The sequence below is a fragment of the Pteropus medius genome, unplaced genomic scaffold (assembly GCF_902729225.1).
Source record: "Pteropus medius unplaced genomic scaffold, Ma_sr-lr_union100, whole genome shotgun sequence".
In the NCBI taxonomy this organism is placed as follows: domain Eukaryota; kingdom Metazoa; phylum Chordata; class Mammalia; order Chiroptera; family Pteropodidae; genus Pteropus; species Pteropus medius.
Genome location: NW_024354875.1, coordinates 322,009 through 340,104, shown reverse-complemented (window position 1 = coordinate 340,104; position 18,096 = coordinate 322,009). Strand labels below are relative to the sequence as shown.

Below are 18,096 nucleotides of genomic sequence, written 5' to 3'. Positions count from 1 at the left end.
GTAAATGAGGTCTATATATCATGACCAGTTTGCTCAGGGGTACGAGGCAGGAAGAAGTAGGGGTCTGGGGGCCTGGGGGGCTGGGCCAGTGCTGGCAGGCCTGGGGGCTTGTTTGTGGGGGCTTGTTCTTCAGGGAAAATTTTTTGCCTTTGCCAGAAAGGGCTCCAGATGGAACCTGGGATGCCTCAGTGAGGTCCTCACTAATTTTGACCTTCACCTTGTCCCCCGTCCTCAGAGAAGTCATCCGGACCCTCCCCTCCCTGGAGTCTCTGCAGAGGCTGTTTGACCAGCAGCTCTCCCCCGGCCTCCGTCCGCGGCCTCAGGTAAAGTTTTTGGGGTTGGAACGAAGAGTTTGATAAACTGGGGCTGGGGGTGGGGAGTGAGGTAGCCAGAAGGGAGGCCCTCCCATAATGCATTACCCACTGCCTGATTTTGAGTTGAGAATAAAGATTTTGAATTACACACATGTCAATAAAGCTACTTGTTAGCGCTGAATAAGGAGGCAAGATGGGGCCTTTCTCCATCATTTCTCTTCAAAAACTGAAAGAAAGAAACACATGAGATACCTAAATCCTTGATCCTGCCTCTTGCCCCAGGAAGAGCAAGGTGAGGTGCCCTTCCCCGCCCCCCCGCCCCCCCCCAGCAGACACCTGCTCACAGCCAAGCAGGGGGGCTGAGGCCAAGTTGTCTATTGAGTAAAGGTCTGTGTAACAGGAGGTGTTGTCAACATAATTGAAAACAAGCAAATGCAGTATCTCAGAGAAAGTATTTGCAACCAAAATAATGGACAAAGGATTAACATGATTTAGAAAAAAATCTCCTACATTTTTTTTAATGGACAAAGGACACAAAAGAGGTTGTTTTACTGAAGGCCTGGAAATGGCCAGCGCACACACACACACACACACACACACACGGAAAGGTGTTCAACCTCACCTCATCAGTAACTAGAAAATGACATTTAAAATGAAGAGGCATCTTCTTGTCTATCAGGCAAAAGCTGACTGGTGAAGTCATGGTGGGGCGGTGTGGGGACCGGGGACTCACAGAGACCGGCCTGCCCTCTCGCTGCTGGGAGTGGAAATGGGTTTTCTGAAAATCAGTTTGGCCATTTGCATTGTCGGGGAACGGGGAGAATTCACTGCCTTCTATCCTTCTTTAGTTCTTACTGCTGGACTAGTAATAAGACATTTAAAATAACACGAGACCAGATTAACAAGAGAAAAACTAGTCTAATACGTGCACACCGGAGAATCCCAATGGGATGCCCAGATCATGAAATGGAGCTCAAAGAAATCATCAAAGTCGCCACACTTTTTATATTTTTTAAATAAAGAAACAATAATTCGTGAGAAATTGACGGTACAAAGAAAAGCAGCGCTCTTTAGAAGGCATCTAAGCGGGGCTTGGGCTTGGGCGTCCGAGGCTGGCTTATGTGGGCTTTCTCCCTCTGGAGTGTTTAATTCCTGGTGACGAGGTTGCAGGTTGCGTCTCGGCCCTCAGCAGGGAGGGCACGGGTCACGGGGAAAGTCGTCCCCTGCTTTTAGGGACAGAGGAGGGTCAGGGCTCCACCTGCTCCTGCGGGTTCTCAGGTGACTTTAACTGGAATCATCAGAGGCCATTGGGTGTCCTGGGGCAGCTACCCCGAACCCTGACAGCAAGAAAATGTCAAATGCATATATCCTTCAAGCAAGCAGTTCTATATATGGGCCTTTGTCTTAGGGACAAAAAGAGGTGTTGACAGAGATCCTATTGGCTCTGTCTCTAGAAGCAAAACCACTGGAAACACAAAGAGAGAGAGGGAGTTGTTCGGCTGTGCTGCAGAATTTTCTAAGGCAGATGTACTGATGTGAGAACTCCAAGGCAGACTGTCAGGTGAAAAAAGCAAATAGCAGAACAGTGTATAAACTTAGACACAGAAATCAAACCAGAAGGATTTATAGCCAGAGGGCATCTCTCGTTACCATGGCGGGGGTGGGGGAAGGATTGGGGAGAAGGATGCTGGGCCGGGCAGGGGCAGATTTGGGTTTGACTATGTTGTTGTGTGAGTTTTGAGTGAGAAAACGTATGTATGTTCTATCCATACAACTTAACAGTTCATCAGAAAAAAAAAAAAAAGACAATTTTGCTTTCCTGCAAATGAATGATGGGTTAATTTCCAGGAAAGTAAAAATCAATCTAGACAAAACAGGGACCCTGCCAGACACTAAAATTTAAATAGTTTAACTGGAAGACCACACACCCAAGTCTTTGAAGTAGGTTAGAAGAGAGAGAAGCTTCCAGAGAGATAAGCCGACTGCAGTCGCTGGGTGCGCTGCCCCCGCCGGCCATAGTCTGCAGTCGTTGGCAGGTCAGGGCAGCAAGGGAGGGAAGGAGGGAGGCCTCAGATGTGGAGGCGGACAAAGGGTCCTCAGTCCTGCCCTCTCTATGAAACCCTGACTCGTGAAGAAAAGCAGAGAACGATGCCTTCAGAGGTTCACGAACGGAGGAGAGAGTTTGAGGGTGCCCTCGGCGGAGAACTCCGGCCCCGGGACCGACACATCTAGTCCAGTCTGACTCACTTCAGTGCTCCTTAGTTTCCTCGCCTGCGAAATGCGGATAGTGACAGCCAGCGTGAACACCAAGCAGAACCGAATGGGGCTGTGTTCAGGAGTGAGTGAAATCACACGCGTGAGACATGTGACTGGTCGAATCTTACCAATGTCAGGCCCTTGCCCTTAGGTGGGTGGCACAGATGGGGGAACCCTGGCCCCCCGCACGGAATTTGTTTGAGAACCGCCGGGAGGTGCGAAATGTCAAGTTATCAAAATGACAGCTGGCCTGAGGACTGGGGAGAGACGTGGATCTGCCCCGTGTGAGAACAGAGGTCGCGAACCTTGGCTCCTTTGACAGGTTCAGAGTGCAATGGCGGAGCCAGCTTATGTAACCCCCCAGACGGTGTCCAGGCCAATTCTCCCGCGTCTAGGCTGAGCTGTGAATTATGCCCTCGACCTCCACACTAGTGACATTTGGGGCCGGATCGCTCTTCGTTGTGGGGGCCTGTCCTGTGCGTTGTAGGTTGTTAACGCGTCCTGGCCTTTACCCACTGGATGCCATTAAAATAGCCCATTTGTGACAACCCCGAATGTCTCCAGACGTCATTAAAGCCCCACCAGCCAAGAACCGCTGGGTTAGATCTCCATTCGGATTTCAAGAGGACACTAACTGTGTGACCTTGGACAAGTCGACTGACCACTCTGACTCAGCTGTCCCCATCTGCAGAACGAGGATTAGAAGAATCAACATGCATGCGGATTAGATGAGTGTATATATCAAAAATATGCTTGGCATTGTGTAAGAGACAAACATACTGCTAAAGCTCCAGGCTTGCTCTCATACCTTCAGTTCCAAGAACTCACTCCCTGTGTGTCCATAACTTCATTTACACTTTGTAAATATTTGCCAAACCTGCCCCAAAAGACAGATTCAGAGAGAAAGGGATTAAGTCACCGGCCTAAAACTGCCCGGTGACTGTCCCAGGTAGCAAGCAGGTAATTTCAAGGGTCCGAGAGGGAGAATGAGGAAAAATAAGCATAAAACAAGGGGTTCTTGCCCATCCCCCATCCCATCTACGGACCAGCCTTTCTGCTCTGACCATCCCTGAGTCTCATCCACTCCTTCAAGCCTGATCACAATAACCGCAGACTGCAAGCTTTATTAAGGAGCAAGGTCAAGACCAAAAAGTAGTCAGAGGAAGCGTTGACAGGCGTCGACTGCTGTGATGATCGTGGTGGAGTTTGTAGTGGGGGGCGGTGGGTGGTGGTTGGAGGTGGTAGCGATGGCGCTGAGAAGTAGATAGTGGTCACGGTGGGGATGGGAGCAGTGGCCACGTGGCCGATGGTGGGGACAGAAGCGGTAGTTGGCAATGGCAGAGGTAGTATACTAGAATGGCTGCATCAAAAGCAGGTAGAGTCTGATGACTTGTGAAGCAAAGGGCGGGGAAAAGGGACGTCGCCTGGTCGGCAATAACCCTCATTCAGTTCTGCTTGGTGTTCGAGTTAGTCGTCGACGTGTCTGATTGTCCCATTTTACTTCTAGAGGGCAAGGGCGGGTACTCGATACCTCTAGCACCCGGCGGCATGTCTGGCACAGAAAAGATGCTTTGTAAATATTTGTTCTGTGAATAAATACTCGAGACCATGGACTTGGTACCAGGCTGACAGGATTCAGGTCCTGCTCTGCCACTTCCTAGCCAAGAAGTAACTTCAGCTCTCGGGGGCGCGTGTATGCATCGAGCGACTTTTCCGAGCACCTTCATGGCCAGGCACAATTCCGTGCGCCAAAGTCGCAGCGCTGACCACAGGACCCGTGGCCCCAACTCTTAAGGAGCTTGCATTCCAGCAGAGACACACACATGAACAAATAAACGATGGTGGCGATTGATCCGCAACACAGCAGGGTGACTTGATAGAGCTGATCCAGTGGCACTTTAGCTGGCATGGCCAGGAAAGACTTCTCGGTGGATCTAGGACCTGAACGACGAGAGTGTGCCCTTCCCAGGGGAAAGCCCTGTGTCCAGGGGTTCCTCAGAGAGTGAGGCTCGAGGCCACGGGCCGGTCAGAAGTGAGGGTGGGGGTGGCTGGGTGGAGGTGGGGGGCGTACATCACGCAGAGCCGTGGAGGGCAGGGTGAAGGGCTGGGGTAATTTTCTCCGGGCAGTGGGAAGCAACCAGAGCAGGGTTTTAAGCAGTGGGATGGCTGTGTTTTGGGCGAGATGCCGTGGATGGAGGAGGAGGAGTAGAGGCCGATCCTAGAGTTTCGTTTAGGCAACTGAGTGGGTGAGCCGAGAAGCCCTGGGAGAAGCAGAGTTGAGAGGGAAGAAGAAATGCAGACTTATTTTTGGCCATGATAATTTTGAGACGATCGTCAGTATCCTCGATTTCCTCGCCTGCAAAGGGGGATAATGGCAGTGCTTACAGGGTTGTTGGCATGAAATGAGATGAAGCATGGGACGTGCCCAGCCTAAGGCCTCTCAGTGGCTGACACTCACGAATGTGTCCCTATTTTCACGTTTCCCAGGTGCCTGGTGAGGCCAATCCGATCAACATGGTAACCAAGCTCAGCCAACTGACAAGTCTGCTGTCCTCTATTGAAGATAAGGTACTTGGGGGTCCTGCAGCTTCTCTTGGCTTCTCTTTGGTCCTCTCTAAGCTCAGAGGATGCCCAGGTGTGCAGACACTAGGCTCCCTTTGACTCGGTCCCGAAGGACGCTGCCTTTCCTTCCCCTCCCAGCCACAGGAGCCCTGTGCCTTTATGCCCACAGGTCAAGGCCTTGCTGCATGAGGGCCCCGAGTCTCCCCACCGGCGTTCCCTCATCCCTCCAGTCACCTTCGAGGTAAGTGGCTGTGCTCTGCGCTTCATGGCCGGAGGCTGGGGGCATCCTCGTCCCTGTGGAAGGAGGGCTTCTGGCTCAGCTATACCAGGGCTTCTGGCCCAGCAGCTGAGAATGTCAGCGCAGCCGCCCATGAAGATGCTTAAACATCAAAAGGGATGCCCACTTAAATCTGTGGAACCTCCTTCAGGGGGAGGCTCCTCAGGAAAGAGCTTCTCAGCCCAAGATTGCCGCAAACCTCTTCCTTCTCCAAACGGGGGCAGTGAGTGACATCAAACAGGGAGTCACCCAGAACTGGCTGCATAGTGCCTTAAGGGAGCGTTGGGAAAAAGTACGATTCCCACCCCTGGGAATGACTGAGTTAGAATTCCCAGGCTCTGGCCCAGAAATGTGTTTTTCTTAATGATCCCCAGAGATTCTGGTGCGTCCATCACAGCCCTGGTCTCACATTCAGAAACACAAAACGAGATGTGCCCCATGCCCACCTCCCCAGAGTCCTGTCTAGCCTGACGATGATTCTGTATGAGGATATATTTCCATCTCCTGAGCATGGCAATTGTCTGTCTCCTAATTATTATCAGTCAGATGTTCCATTCTTGGTCGTAACAAGGCCCAGGAGCTTAAATCTATTAGGAAAATCCTTTCTGGAAGTAGATGACACATCAGATTAATGAGTGTTGTCAAATTAAGCAGCGAAATGAACCATCTTCCAAAGAGTTCATCTGTTTCCTCCACCAAACCTGTTGGCAAAACAGCTGATGAGCATGCAGCGGACTAGCTGGGCTCCTTCCCACCTGTTTGTGATTCTTGGGATCTGCCAGTGGAACCGTGGGCGTGTGGGCCCAGAACGAGGGAGGCCGGGACATAGAAGCCAGATGGCCCCACGGGGGACAGGACGGGCCCAGGGCCGCCCAGCCATGCAGACCAGAGGCTCACCGGCCACAGCACGAAAGCCTGGACGGAGAAGGGGTGACCGACATCTCCCTCCGCTTTCTCCCCTCCCTCCTCTTCGCAGGTGAAGGCAGAGTCCCTGGGGATCCCTCAGAAATTACAGCTCAAAGTCGACGTTGAGTCTGGGAAACTGATCATTAAGAAGACCAAGGACAGTTCTGAGGACAAATTCTACAGCCACAACAAAAGTAAGGTGCCCCCTCACAGCCGTAACACTTTCATTGTGCTAGTGAGTGCTCCTCCTGGTGACCAGCCAGTAACGGGTGGCTGGAGAAGTGAGTCCTGCCAGGCATATCCCACCCCTGGTCTGGGACACCCGCCGCCCCACCCCCTCTCCTGGCCTGCAGGAGCCCCACGCAGCCCAGATCGAGGGGCGCCTCTCCTGCCCCTCCTGCCTGAGGCCTCTCCTGTCCATTCCGCCTCCTTCCTTCAGGGCCTGGGGAAACGTGATGGTTCTGTGATGCGCTCCCCCCACTTGGGGCCAGACCGAAGCATCCTGTCACCTCCTAGTGCCTGGCCCAGGGCCCTGCACATGTAAGGGGGCGTGGCCTGACTCAGGCAGCATTCTCTGAGAGGAAGCTTCAAGTGCGTGGGCTCCAGAACCAAGCTGTCTAAACTCACATCCCGGCTCTGCCTCTTGGCAACCGTGTGACCTTGGACACGCCATTTAACTGCGCTGGACCTCAGTTTCCTCCTCTGTGAAATGGGGATAGTAAGGACGGAGTGAGTAGTCGCCATGTGAGGGTCCTTAAGAAAGAGCCTAGTACATAGGAACCGCTCTGAGCACCTGAGGCTTTGCATTTTGCACCCTCAGGTAAACCCATCAGTAAAATGGGACGTGTTCACACACCGGGTGCTTGTGGGGAAGCTGTTCTGGGCGAGGCGCCGGGGATGCAGAGCGAGCAGGCGGATGCGGCCTCTGCCTGCGTGGGGCTCACATTCTAGAGCGTTGCGTGGCCAATAAATCTTCAACAAGTATAGAAATACGACGATTTCAGCTCTTGGTTCAGGGTAAAGGGAACAGACAGGGTGACGTGGGAGAGAATAATGGGGGCAGGAGACAGTGGAGGAGGGGCAGCCGCGCCGAGGAGGGCAGCCAGCGATGCCGGGCAGCGGGGCCAGAGGCCCGTGGGGAGAGAAACGCAGCAGGGAGGCCCCAGAGGAGGGGCTCAGGGGATCCGGACGGCACCAGAGCAGAGGGTGAAAAGTGCAAAGACGGGGCCCTGGCATCTGCTGCCCGGACTCAGGGCCTGCCTGCCCGGGAGGGGACAGCGCCGCGTCTCAGTGACTGCATTTTGCGCAATGAGGATGACCAGTGCGCAGTAAGGCACTACTTTCCGAGCCATATTTCCTTACCGAATCTTGTCCTCACAACGACCGTTGAGGAAAGTAACTTTACAGATAGGGAAAGTGACTGCAAGGGCGTGTGTGTTTCAGCTGCCCATGGGAACTCAGCTGGAAGGTGGCAAAGCCACCTCATCCCCGTCCTCACCTGCCGTGCAACTAGGTGGGCTGATGCATGCACACGACTCAGCACAGGGCCAGGTGCTTAGTAGGTGCTCAGTAAACACTGCCATTATAATTTGAGTGGGAGGCAGGAGGTTCAGGCAGGGCCAGGGATCCGAAGGAAGGACGGGGGTGGGGGGCACGTGACTTAATCGAAGCCAGCTGGGATGGGGTGGCCCCTGGCTAGGAAGACAGTGGCAGGAGTCGCTTTGCTGTGGGATCGAGGACTCGCAGACAGCCTGAACCGAATGGAAGAAGGATAAATGAGCTAAGAGGGGTTCTGTGCGCCAGGCTTGGCTTATCCTCCGCTTTGGGTCCTGGCAGGCAAAGGCCCGAGGTGGCTGTGCGGGGTCTCAGAAAGCAGGGGGATGGCAGCCCCCGGCCAGGGGCCCCATGGAGCTGGTGATCCCCGCAGAGTGGAGGAGAACACTTGAAGGAAGCGGTCGAGTTCCCCAGTGCTGGCTGACAGGTGTCGATTCCTGCCACAGACGGGTTCTTTCTGTGAGAGGCCGACAGGTTTCCCTCGAGATGCTGGGGAGGGGCTGTGGGCTGCCCCCCTCAAATAAGTTCCCACCGCCACACAGCCGTTTGTGTCCATTTCGGAGGTTTTCTTGTCTGTGAACAGTATCCTTCATTCTTCAGGGTCTCATAATCCACTCAGTAACACATAACGAGGGATACCAGATTTAGCAAATAAAAATACAGGCTGCCCGGTTAAACTTGCGTTTCCGATCTACAACACGTTATTTTTAGTATAAGTGCGTCCCGTGCAATACTTGGAACATGCTTGTAGTAAAAGATTATTCCTTTTCTGAAACCAAAATTTAACTGGGCATCCTGTATTTTACCTGGCACCCCTCGGTATGATCGGCATTTTTGTTCTTAATGAAATGATTTGGGAATAGAAAAGGGCAAAAAAGGATAAGATAGGAAATAGCAAAGTGATTTTGTAGAGAGTAAAGGTAGATATTTTTTTCATGAACCTTGTGTTGTAGTTACACACACACACACACACACACACACACACACACACCTGCAAGGTTACATGCATGGGTCACCATGTAAAACATATTTTGCCTGGGGTCACAGGCAAAAAAGTAAAAACAAAAGGATGCAAGACCCTGGGCTAGAGGCGTTTCCCTCTTTCCTGATGTTTGGCAGCAGAAGATTCTCATCCGTTATATTAGAAGCCTGACTTGTGGGATGGAATGTTCTGGAGGCAGGTTCTCATGGGATGGAGACCATGGCTGATGGCTGGAGTGGAACTTGGGGACATGCTGTTGCACTAGCCTTGCCACTCGGGTGCCCTGTGGGCAGCTGCAATTCCACACTGTCTGCCCACTGTGACCTAGCCCGTGACAAAGAGTAGCCTTCAGATATTGACCTGGGTCAGCACCACCAGCTCTGAAGCGGGCACCTCATGGCACACAGACTTCTAGAGTCCAAGATGCCAGCCACAGCCTCACCTCATCAAGAGCACTCGCCTGAGCTGTTATTCCGATGGCAGGAATTTGACCCAATAGTCAAGCCCTGCAAATAATGCCCGTTGCCCCCAGAACCACCTAGGGTTAGATCTCCAGGGGGGTGGGAAGGGAGATTATATATTCAGCACTGACGTGGCATCAGACACTGTGTTGGGCACAGTAGGACAGAGGATAAGAACACAGATGGGCTCAGGGCTACACTGCCCAAGTTCAGATCTAGGCTTTGTCACTTGCTAGCTATATCATGTTGGCCTAGTTACTTAACCTCTCTGTGCCTCTATTTTCTTATCTGTGAAATGGGAATAATAATAATACTAGATTTCAGTTGCCCTGGTACCATGACAATGTGTCCAGACAGAGGCCAGGGAAAGGTGGTCTGCCCCATATGGCCATGCCCCATCCTGTGACCTCCTGCTCCTGAGTCCTACCTGGGCTGTGGCACCAGGGTCCAAGGGATCCTCTCAGGGCAACAGGTGGGTGGCAGCCTGGGGACCAGTCCCATGCAGGAGGTGAGGGAATGACAGGAAGAGCGTAGACAGCACAGAGACGTGTTAGAAGCCCAGCCTCGGGTCCCAGCTCAGCCGCCGGTGACCTTAGTCTCGTGCTCTCTCTCTGGCCCTCAGTTTACTCCTCTGTCACATGGGTATAGTTGTGCCCCGTAGGGCTGCTGTGAGCCTTAAATGGGTAAACATTCAAGTACATAGTGCCTAGCATCTAGTAGGTGCTCGATAAAACTAGCTGCCACCACCACTGTCATCGTCATCAATGTCCTGCCAAGGTAGCTATGAGGAAGGCAGAATAGAGCACCAAGGAGACGAGATCAGGAAATGAAGTCCCTAGACACTGGACCGTGACAGGCTGTCATATTCACGCAGGGTTGAGATCACAGCGTTGGGCAGGACCGCTGTGTCCCCTTCCAGGTTAAAGACTTGCCGAAGGTTTGAGCAGGAGAGGGCCGTGTTGAAAGTGGTCGGCTTAGAGCCTCACTTCTCTCTTATCTGTCACAGAGTGTGGGTCACAGCTGAAAGGGGCGGGCCAAACTTTGACAAGAGGAAACAGAAACCTAAGATGAGTGAAGAGATTGCCTGATCGCTCTGAAAAACTTGAGGTTTCTAGGCTGAAAGAAATAACTCCCAGGGTTCTGAGAAGCACCGTGAACTCTTGTCAGTTTAATTCAATGGACGTTTTTCTTCTGAGCCTCTCCATGGGCCAGCCCTGAGTGACAGCCCTCCATTGAAGAACTGGCAGTTTGGAAGGGAAAGCCGACCTGTGAGCAAGTTATTGGGATGTGTGTCAGAGGCAAGGTTAGCCCTTTGGGGAGGGTCGATGAGCTCCGTTGTGGGCTGCTTCAGGAGGCTTTATACCACAGAGATGGCTCTGTCTTTGAAGGATGAATAGGAGTTCGCTGAGCATGAGGCAGGGGACAGCACTCAGACTGAGACACTGGCACGTGCCCGGGGTGGAGCGGGGTGTTAGGGAAATCATGTTACTTCCGGCCCTAAAGGGAGGGGCAGTGGGCCACGGGGTCCCGGATGTGGGCACGGCCTTGAATGCCGAGGTCAGGGCTGGGGAGCACCGGCGGGTTTACCTCCAGAGGGTGAATATACACCTTTGCGAAATTACGGGCAGTGGGAAAGCTGCCGTCAGGCAGGTGTGGGTGGAAGGGCCAAACTGGAGGTGAGGGGCCCTGAGGACGCCCAGCTCCGGGCAAGTATGGACGATGCACTGCGGGTTCATGAGACCTCAGAAGCATGGACGCCCTGAGTCTGCCAGCCCTGATCTGAGAAATGCAGCTACCTGGCTCCTGCCCTCCCTCCAGGTGAAGCCCAGCTCACCCTCTGTCACGGCACCTGTCCCATCGGAACACAATTACCTATTCACAGGTTCCTTCCCCCAAACCAGGCAGGGTCTCTATCTTACACGCCCTGGGATCTCCACAAGATCTGGTACGCACAGGTGCATACTCAGGCACGGCCAACTGACTGAGGCACTTGCAACATTGCTCATAAATCCCTGGCCCCCCCGAACCCCATTAATGCACGTTCCACAGAGGCTAGGAAGTGGGTCTTTTTTGTTTACTGCTGAATCCCTTGAGTCTAGAACAGTGCTTGGCGCAGAGTAAATGATCGACAGATATATACTGAATGAATGAATGAATGAATGAATGAATTCTAGACCAGTGAAATAATAGTTTATGTGGCCGCGTGTTTAGGTGGCCTCTGTGACCGGCACCAAGAGGCAATGCACTTCAGGGCAGGGGGCTCTGGGTAAGCTGGATTCAGGTACTGGATCCAGGCCTTGCTTCACGGCTCGATAATGGTGAGACCTTGAGTAAGTTACTTAACTGCTTGAAGGCTCCGTACTCACATCCATAAAACAGGGATTCCTGTGGGGTTGTCGTGGGGGCCAGTGGGATAAAGCCCGTCCTTAGCCAGTCCTGGCATACGGTCCGTTTCCAGTCAAGGTCATTGTCATAACGCACTGACCACTAGGAGGAACTCTGGTGGCAGGTGTTGGAGCATCCTCGCTCCGTTCATCACCATGTTCATTGTAGCTTTGGTGTCAAGCCTTGTATGCAGAGGAAAAACCAGTGTGTGTATGAAGAAGTCATGGCATATTCACTCACTGAGCAGCTGCTTTGTGCCAGGTGCTGGGCATGCGGAAGTGACAAGCCAGGGGGGTTACACTTAAGTCAAGGAGAAAATAAAGAAGCGCACAAATCCATAAGCGAGAGGAGGGTCGGGGGACGAACGCGAGGCTTGGAATTTAAATAGGATGGTATGACAGGACTGGAAGAGTGCCTTTGGAGCTGAGACCTGAGGGTCAGGAAGATGCTGGCCACGCACAAACCCGGGAAAGAGGCCCTCGGACAGAGGTTCCGAGGCGGGACCAAGCTTGGCGTGTGAGAAGGCCGGGTGGCTCCAGCATAGATGGCGCAGAGATTGGGCCCCATCACGGGGGCTGGGTGATCTGAGCCACCCTTAGGAGGTTTCAAGCAGGGGCGTGGTGTGATCCCACTTTAAAATGAACCGTGGCTGCCTGCTGTGCTGAGAATAAATTATGGGGCGAGGGGCACGTGGAGATAGGGGGACCAATTCGGAAGCCATGGCAGCAGCCAGGCAAGAGATGGGGGTGGCTTGAGATGAGGAAAGACAGACTGGGAATGTTTGGGAGGTAGAACTGCTCACATCTGCTGAAGGATGAGAGGGAGGTGCTGAGGGAAAAAGGAACCAAAAAGAGCTTCTAGTTTTATTTTACTAAACGTGGAGACAGATGGACCATTTACTGGCCCTGGTAGAACACTGATCCCGATCGAGCAAGATATCACATCCAGGTGTCAGTCACACAGTCCTGCAAATGGATATCAAGGAAAGCCAGGAATTCAGAGGGAGGGAGACGTGGCCAATAGTAGCAGATTTGGAAAAGTCTTGGGATATCCCAGTTGGCAACAGTAGGAACCATCCTATGGAACATTTACTTCTGCTGACAGGCAGATGAGATTTCTGAGCTCACAGGACATCTACAGTGTCCCTTGGGTGAAACTTCCAGTCAAGACGGCAGCTGAACACACACATTATTATCATCAGCTCCCTTCTTAAGGACAGAACTCACAGGATCAAAGAGAACAAGAGAAAAAAAAATGATGGCAACAAAATTCTGAATGCCGAAAAGCAGATGGAGAATGATAACCGACTTAGAGGAACCTAAAGAAGCTAAATTTTAAACAAGCAGTAGGAAAAACTGAGACACCTGACTCATACCACAGAACCCACAAAGGATGCAGGGATCGATAACATCAGGGGCCCTTAGAAGTGGGGGCGAAGGTAGGGTTATAAACAGCAGAAGTGGATGAAAATCTGTTTAAAAAGAGATAGACGTGCCAGATTCTTTTCCACTCCACATAGGCAGTGGATTCCCCTCGCGCATTAGGCAGGAGACTGGATATTTATTCTCCAGGAAAGATAAAGAACTGGTGAGGGCAGAGGAAGCTGCTGGAAACAGAGGACTAAATAGCAGTCACTTTCTGAATGTAGCCCTCCTCCCTGCCTGACTAGGGACGCTGCCAGCCAGGCCCACACCCTGGAGGAAGGAAGCTGGAAGATTCTTCTCCGGAGCTTATGACCAGCACAGGGGCAAAAATCTAAAGACACTGCCATCAAGTGTTTTCCCCACGAATCAGCCCATGAGGCCACCCGGGGAGAAGCCCTGCTCACTAGGCCGCCTCTCTCAGTGTTGAAACACAGACAGCCAGGGACCACCAGACCCTGGAGGGAAGCCTGCACTAGGAGACAGGGAGACTCAGGACAATAAGAAACAGAAAGACGAAAAAATTGGCAGAAACAAATGATGAAGATGAAAAGAAGTAGGACTGTGAAACAAGAACAGAATGCGATTTTAAAAGGAACATTCCGAGAACAAAATCAAAATGAAGAAGGAGGGGTAGGGAGGAAGGAGGAAGGGGGAAGAAGGAAAAAGGACAGGGGAAATGGAAACATAGCAGAAATTTTAAAAACAAAATCAATGGAAGGATGGAAAGATAAAGGTGGGGAAACTTCCCAGAAGGTAGAACAAATGGACAAAGCGAAAGGGAAATAGGAGAGATTTTAAAAAATTAAAAGACCATCAGGGGGTCAAATACCAACATAACAAGTGTCCATAAGAGAAAACGGAAACAGGGTGAGAAAATTTACTAAAAAAGCAATTCAAGAAAAACCCTGTGGACTGAACAACGCCTGTTTCCAGGTTGAAAAGGGCCGGTCATGTGCTCATCACAGTGGAGGAAATCGATCTACCCAATGCTGGGAAGCCTTACAGCTCTGGATTCAAAGAAAAGACCCTACGAACCTCAAAGCAAAAGACAGAATTATGGACTGTGTTAGGCAAGGGTCCCTAAGACCACCCCCAGGTCCAGTGACTCACCAGAAGGTCTCACAGGGCTCAGCATAGTCACACAGCTGTGACTTATCCCAGTGAAAGGACAGCCACCAAAATCAGCAAAGGGAACGGGTGCGGGGGTGAACTCCAGGGGACACTAGGCACAAGCTTCCGTGAGTCCTCCCCCAATGAGGCGCGACAACACGTGTAAAGTGTCGTCTACCAGGTACACGAATGAGAGACTCAGCCTGTGGTTTTTCCTGGGGGGCTGGCCACATTGGCACCCCCTTCTGGCATGTACCCAAATTCCAGAGTCCCAGGAGGAAAGCAGAGTCCCGCAGAAACCACACTGTATGCACAGTTCAGGCACAGGCGGCTGCTGTCATCAGCTCAGCGAATGCTGGGGACCCTCCCGGAATCTAAGGTCCCCGATGCCGGCGGAGGGCCACCTCGCAAGCAGGCTTTTCTAGGTGCTCTTCTGCACGCAGGCCCGTCCGAGCAACGTTGAACTTCTCAGCAGCCACTGATCGAGCGAGTTCTGCAGAGTTCGAGGAAAATGATTCCAGACGTAGAGTCCTGCTGGTGAAGTGTGAGCGCTGAGTTTTCAAACATGCCAGGCCTCCAAAAATGTATTGCCCGTTTTCCTTTTCTTGAAAAGCTACTAGAGATGTTGCTTTACCAAACCGAGAGCATAAACCAAGAAAGAGGAAGACATGAGATCCCCCAAAGTGGCGTCCGATGCGAGAGAGACGGAGGTGAATGGGGTCCCGGATGCTGGAGAAGGAAGATCCTAAGGGAATGGCTACACGTCAGGCCTAGAGGTCACCTGTGCAGAGAAGACAAGGCCCAGAGGCTGTGGGAGACAAAGCCGACGAAAGGGCTCGATCCCATGGGAAACAGAGTTACAAACTGAGTCAGGACCAACGAAAACCCGTGGCGATTCTTAACTCCAGGAAAAACAAAGAGTTGTCAGGGTTTGTCTCTCAATAGCACTTCCATAGTCATCACTTAAAAAATACTGCTGACCTGGCCAAAAGGGTGATAAGATTATTGGAAGGATGACGGGGAAGAACCAACATTACGCACTGGTGGGGGCGGGGGAAGGGCGAGAGGGGAGACAGGCCGCGTGTGTGAACGAGAGCCAAACCTTCATCTTCCATAGTGGAAAGTCAGTGTGTAATAGAAAATATTGAAACATCTAACACTGGAACACCAGGAAGTAGCATAGAAGCATGCTGTTTAGAGGTGCAGTAAGATTCCAAAAGAATCCATCACGAGAGTTGAAAGTGGCTGCCTCTGGGACGTTGGAGGGAGGTGGGGTTGGGGGCTACTATTGTGTGTGCAAATCTTGTAGAACAATTTGAGTCTTAATCATCGATAGAAGTAAAGAAATCTTAATTTAGATATAAAATGAAAGCAAAGCAAAAGGAAGGAAGGAAAGGAGAGGAAGGAAAGGAAGGAAGGAAGGAAGGAAGGAAGGAAGGGGAAGGAAGGAAGGAAGGAAGGAAGGAAGGAAGGAAGGAAGGAAGGGAAAAGAAGGACAGAAGTAGGTGGAGGAGGTAGAGAGAAAAAGATGAAATGTTGGACATTCTTGCTTCTGCTCTGGCCAGGCCGCCTCTTGCTTGTTCCAGACACCTCCCCAGATGTGAGCCCCACCTCGAAAGAGCAGCCAGGAGCAAAGGGATCTGGGAGATCCAGCACAAATTCGGTGTTCAGCCTGGGGACGGGAAAGTCAGCATTGTTGATGGTCAGATGCCAGAAATATTGGAGACTGTACATAGTGGGTGACAAGCTGACAAATGAATAAATGAACTTCCATTCCTCTTAAGTCCTACAGCTCATCAAGTCTCAGAAGTTTCTGAACAAGCTGGTGATTTTGGTGGAAACAGAGAAGGAGAAGACCCTGCGAAAGGAATATGTTTTTGCTGACTCCAAAGTAAGTGACAACAGACTGAGATGGGCAGGAGGGGAATGACGGACGCCTGAGAGACGCCTGGTTTCCGAGGCTGGCTTTGTGCCTGGAAGTCCGCACCATTAGCTCACTCAGTTCTCACAACCCATTTCCTGCCTGGGAAAGCTGAGTCCAGAAAGGTGAGGCGACACGTTCCAGACCAGTTGGAATTTGAGGAGTCGCAACCCTATCTTCCCCTCTGTCATGCTGCCTGCCCGAGAGGGTGCATCCCTTATCGCCGTGTCTACCCAGTCCCCAGCCCCACTGGGAGGAATTGAGCTTCTCTGGGCTGCACTTGGAAGCACTCCAGGGCACCCCAGACTTAAACCTGAGTCCCAGCGAGCGTTCCCTCCATTTCTGCACTTTGCCCACTCTGCAGAAATGAGGTGCCCTGCTAGGACTGGCTTCTGGAGTAAGCGTGGTGTGAGCGAATGGAAATACGAGGCGTCTGGGGGTGTCGTGGTGGGCCTCTGTGCCGCCAGAGGTGGGGTTCTCTGTGGATTGATCTTATCGCCCACAGTCTCAGCCCTGCTGTTTATCCTTCCGTAGACAGGGCGTCTGAGGCAGGCACAAAGGGCTCACACCACATCAGGTCAGCGCCGTGACAAGGCTGTCACAGGGACAGTCCCCACCAAGTGCCCCGTGGGCGAAGTGGCAGGGTGGGCTGGTAGGAGGCCAGTGGGAGGGCCAGGAAGGACTGGGAGGAATGAGAGAGGAGGCTGGGAAAAACTCGAAGTGGGGGCCAGACAGGCGATGGAAGGCGGAGAGAGAGAATGCCTGGCTGGGCGTCGTTCTGGGCACAGGGGCGTCAGTTCAAAATCCAGTGCTGCCCATTGCTACGAGCTCAAGATTGAGGCACAGCGGTAAACTGAGGCACCGAATTTTGAGCCATCCCTTACTAAAGGCAGATTTCCATAAGCACAGCCATCAGATTGGCGGTTGGGTCGAATCGCATGAAATTGCCATCATCGTAGGTCGGAAATAGTAAATATTGGTCACATCACACAGTGCCACCTAGAATTGTTGTGTACGCGTGTGTCGTCAGCCTGCCTATTTGACCGTAAGCTACGAGAGGCTGCGTCTGCTCTGCACCCAGCGTGTACACCAGACGACTAAATGAGGAAGGAGTATTCAGGAGGCTGGGAGAGCCTCTGTGTGTTCTTTTCAATTTGTTTCTTTACTTTAAATTTTCTTTCATTACACAAGTGATCTTTTCTCAATGGTGAAAAAGTTACAAAGAAGCGAAAAGTTTAAAACAGAAACACCCATATACCACTAGTAAACCTCGAACGATGTATTTCAGGATTTTTTTTTTTTATTAATAAAAATGCAATGATGCTATTCATGCTATTTCGTCAATTGGCTTTTGATACTTGGCAATATATTTAGACCATCTGTTCTTATCGATAAGGTATTTCTGCACCACGGTTTTTAAACCGTATGGTATTCTAGCATGAGGATGACCCATAGTGCAAGTATTAATTCATTTCCTGAGTGGACATCAAGGTCACCTCTAATTTTTTCCGCACTGAAACGCATGTTGCGGGTCCTATGATATGGCTGGGTCTTTGTTCAGTTCCTGACTATTTTGCTAGAGTCAGTTCCTTGCAGTGGGGCGGCTGGTCACAGCGAAGCCATTTCTTAGACTTCGGACACATATTTCCCGCTCACTCTCCCGGAAGTTCGTACCGACTTGCGTCCCTCTCAGTTTTCTCGAAGCTGACCAAGCCCTTTGAGAGTGTAACGCACAGGGAGGCAGAGGCCTTTCTGAGTGTGTCTGCCCTTCAATCCCCAGAAGAGAGAAGGCTTCTGCCAGCTCCTGCAGCAGATGAAAAACAAGCACTCAGAGCAGCCGGAGCCGGACATGATCACCATCTTCATCGGCACCTGGAACATGGGTAGGTCCTGCCTCCTCCTCCTGTCACCTCCCCTGGGGCACCGCTTCCTGCCCCGCCCCTC

General features: G+C 51.8%; 1 protein-coding gene across 1 annotated transcript in view; it reads left to right on the top strand.

Moving 5' to 3' along the window:
• INPP5D (inositol polyphosphate-5-phosphatase D) overlaps positions 1 to 18,096 on the top strand; it is a 112,171-nt gene that overhangs the window by 59,429 nt on the left and 34,646 nt on the right. The window contains exons 6-11 of the mRNA XM_039855265.1: positions 236 to 323; positions 5,058 to 5,138; positions 5,302 to 5,373; positions 6,386 to 6,509; positions 16,016 to 16,122; positions 17,933 to 18,035. Coding sequence (XP_039711199.1) covers positions 236 to 323; positions 5,058 to 5,138; positions 5,302 to 5,373; positions 6,386 to 6,509; positions 16,016 to 16,122; positions 17,933 to 18,035 — 575 coding nt within the window. The remainder of the gene's footprint in view (positions 1 to 235; positions 324 to 5,057; positions 5,139 to 5,301; positions 5,374 to 6,385; positions 6,510 to 16,015; positions 16,123 to 17,932; positions 18,036 to 18,096) is intronic.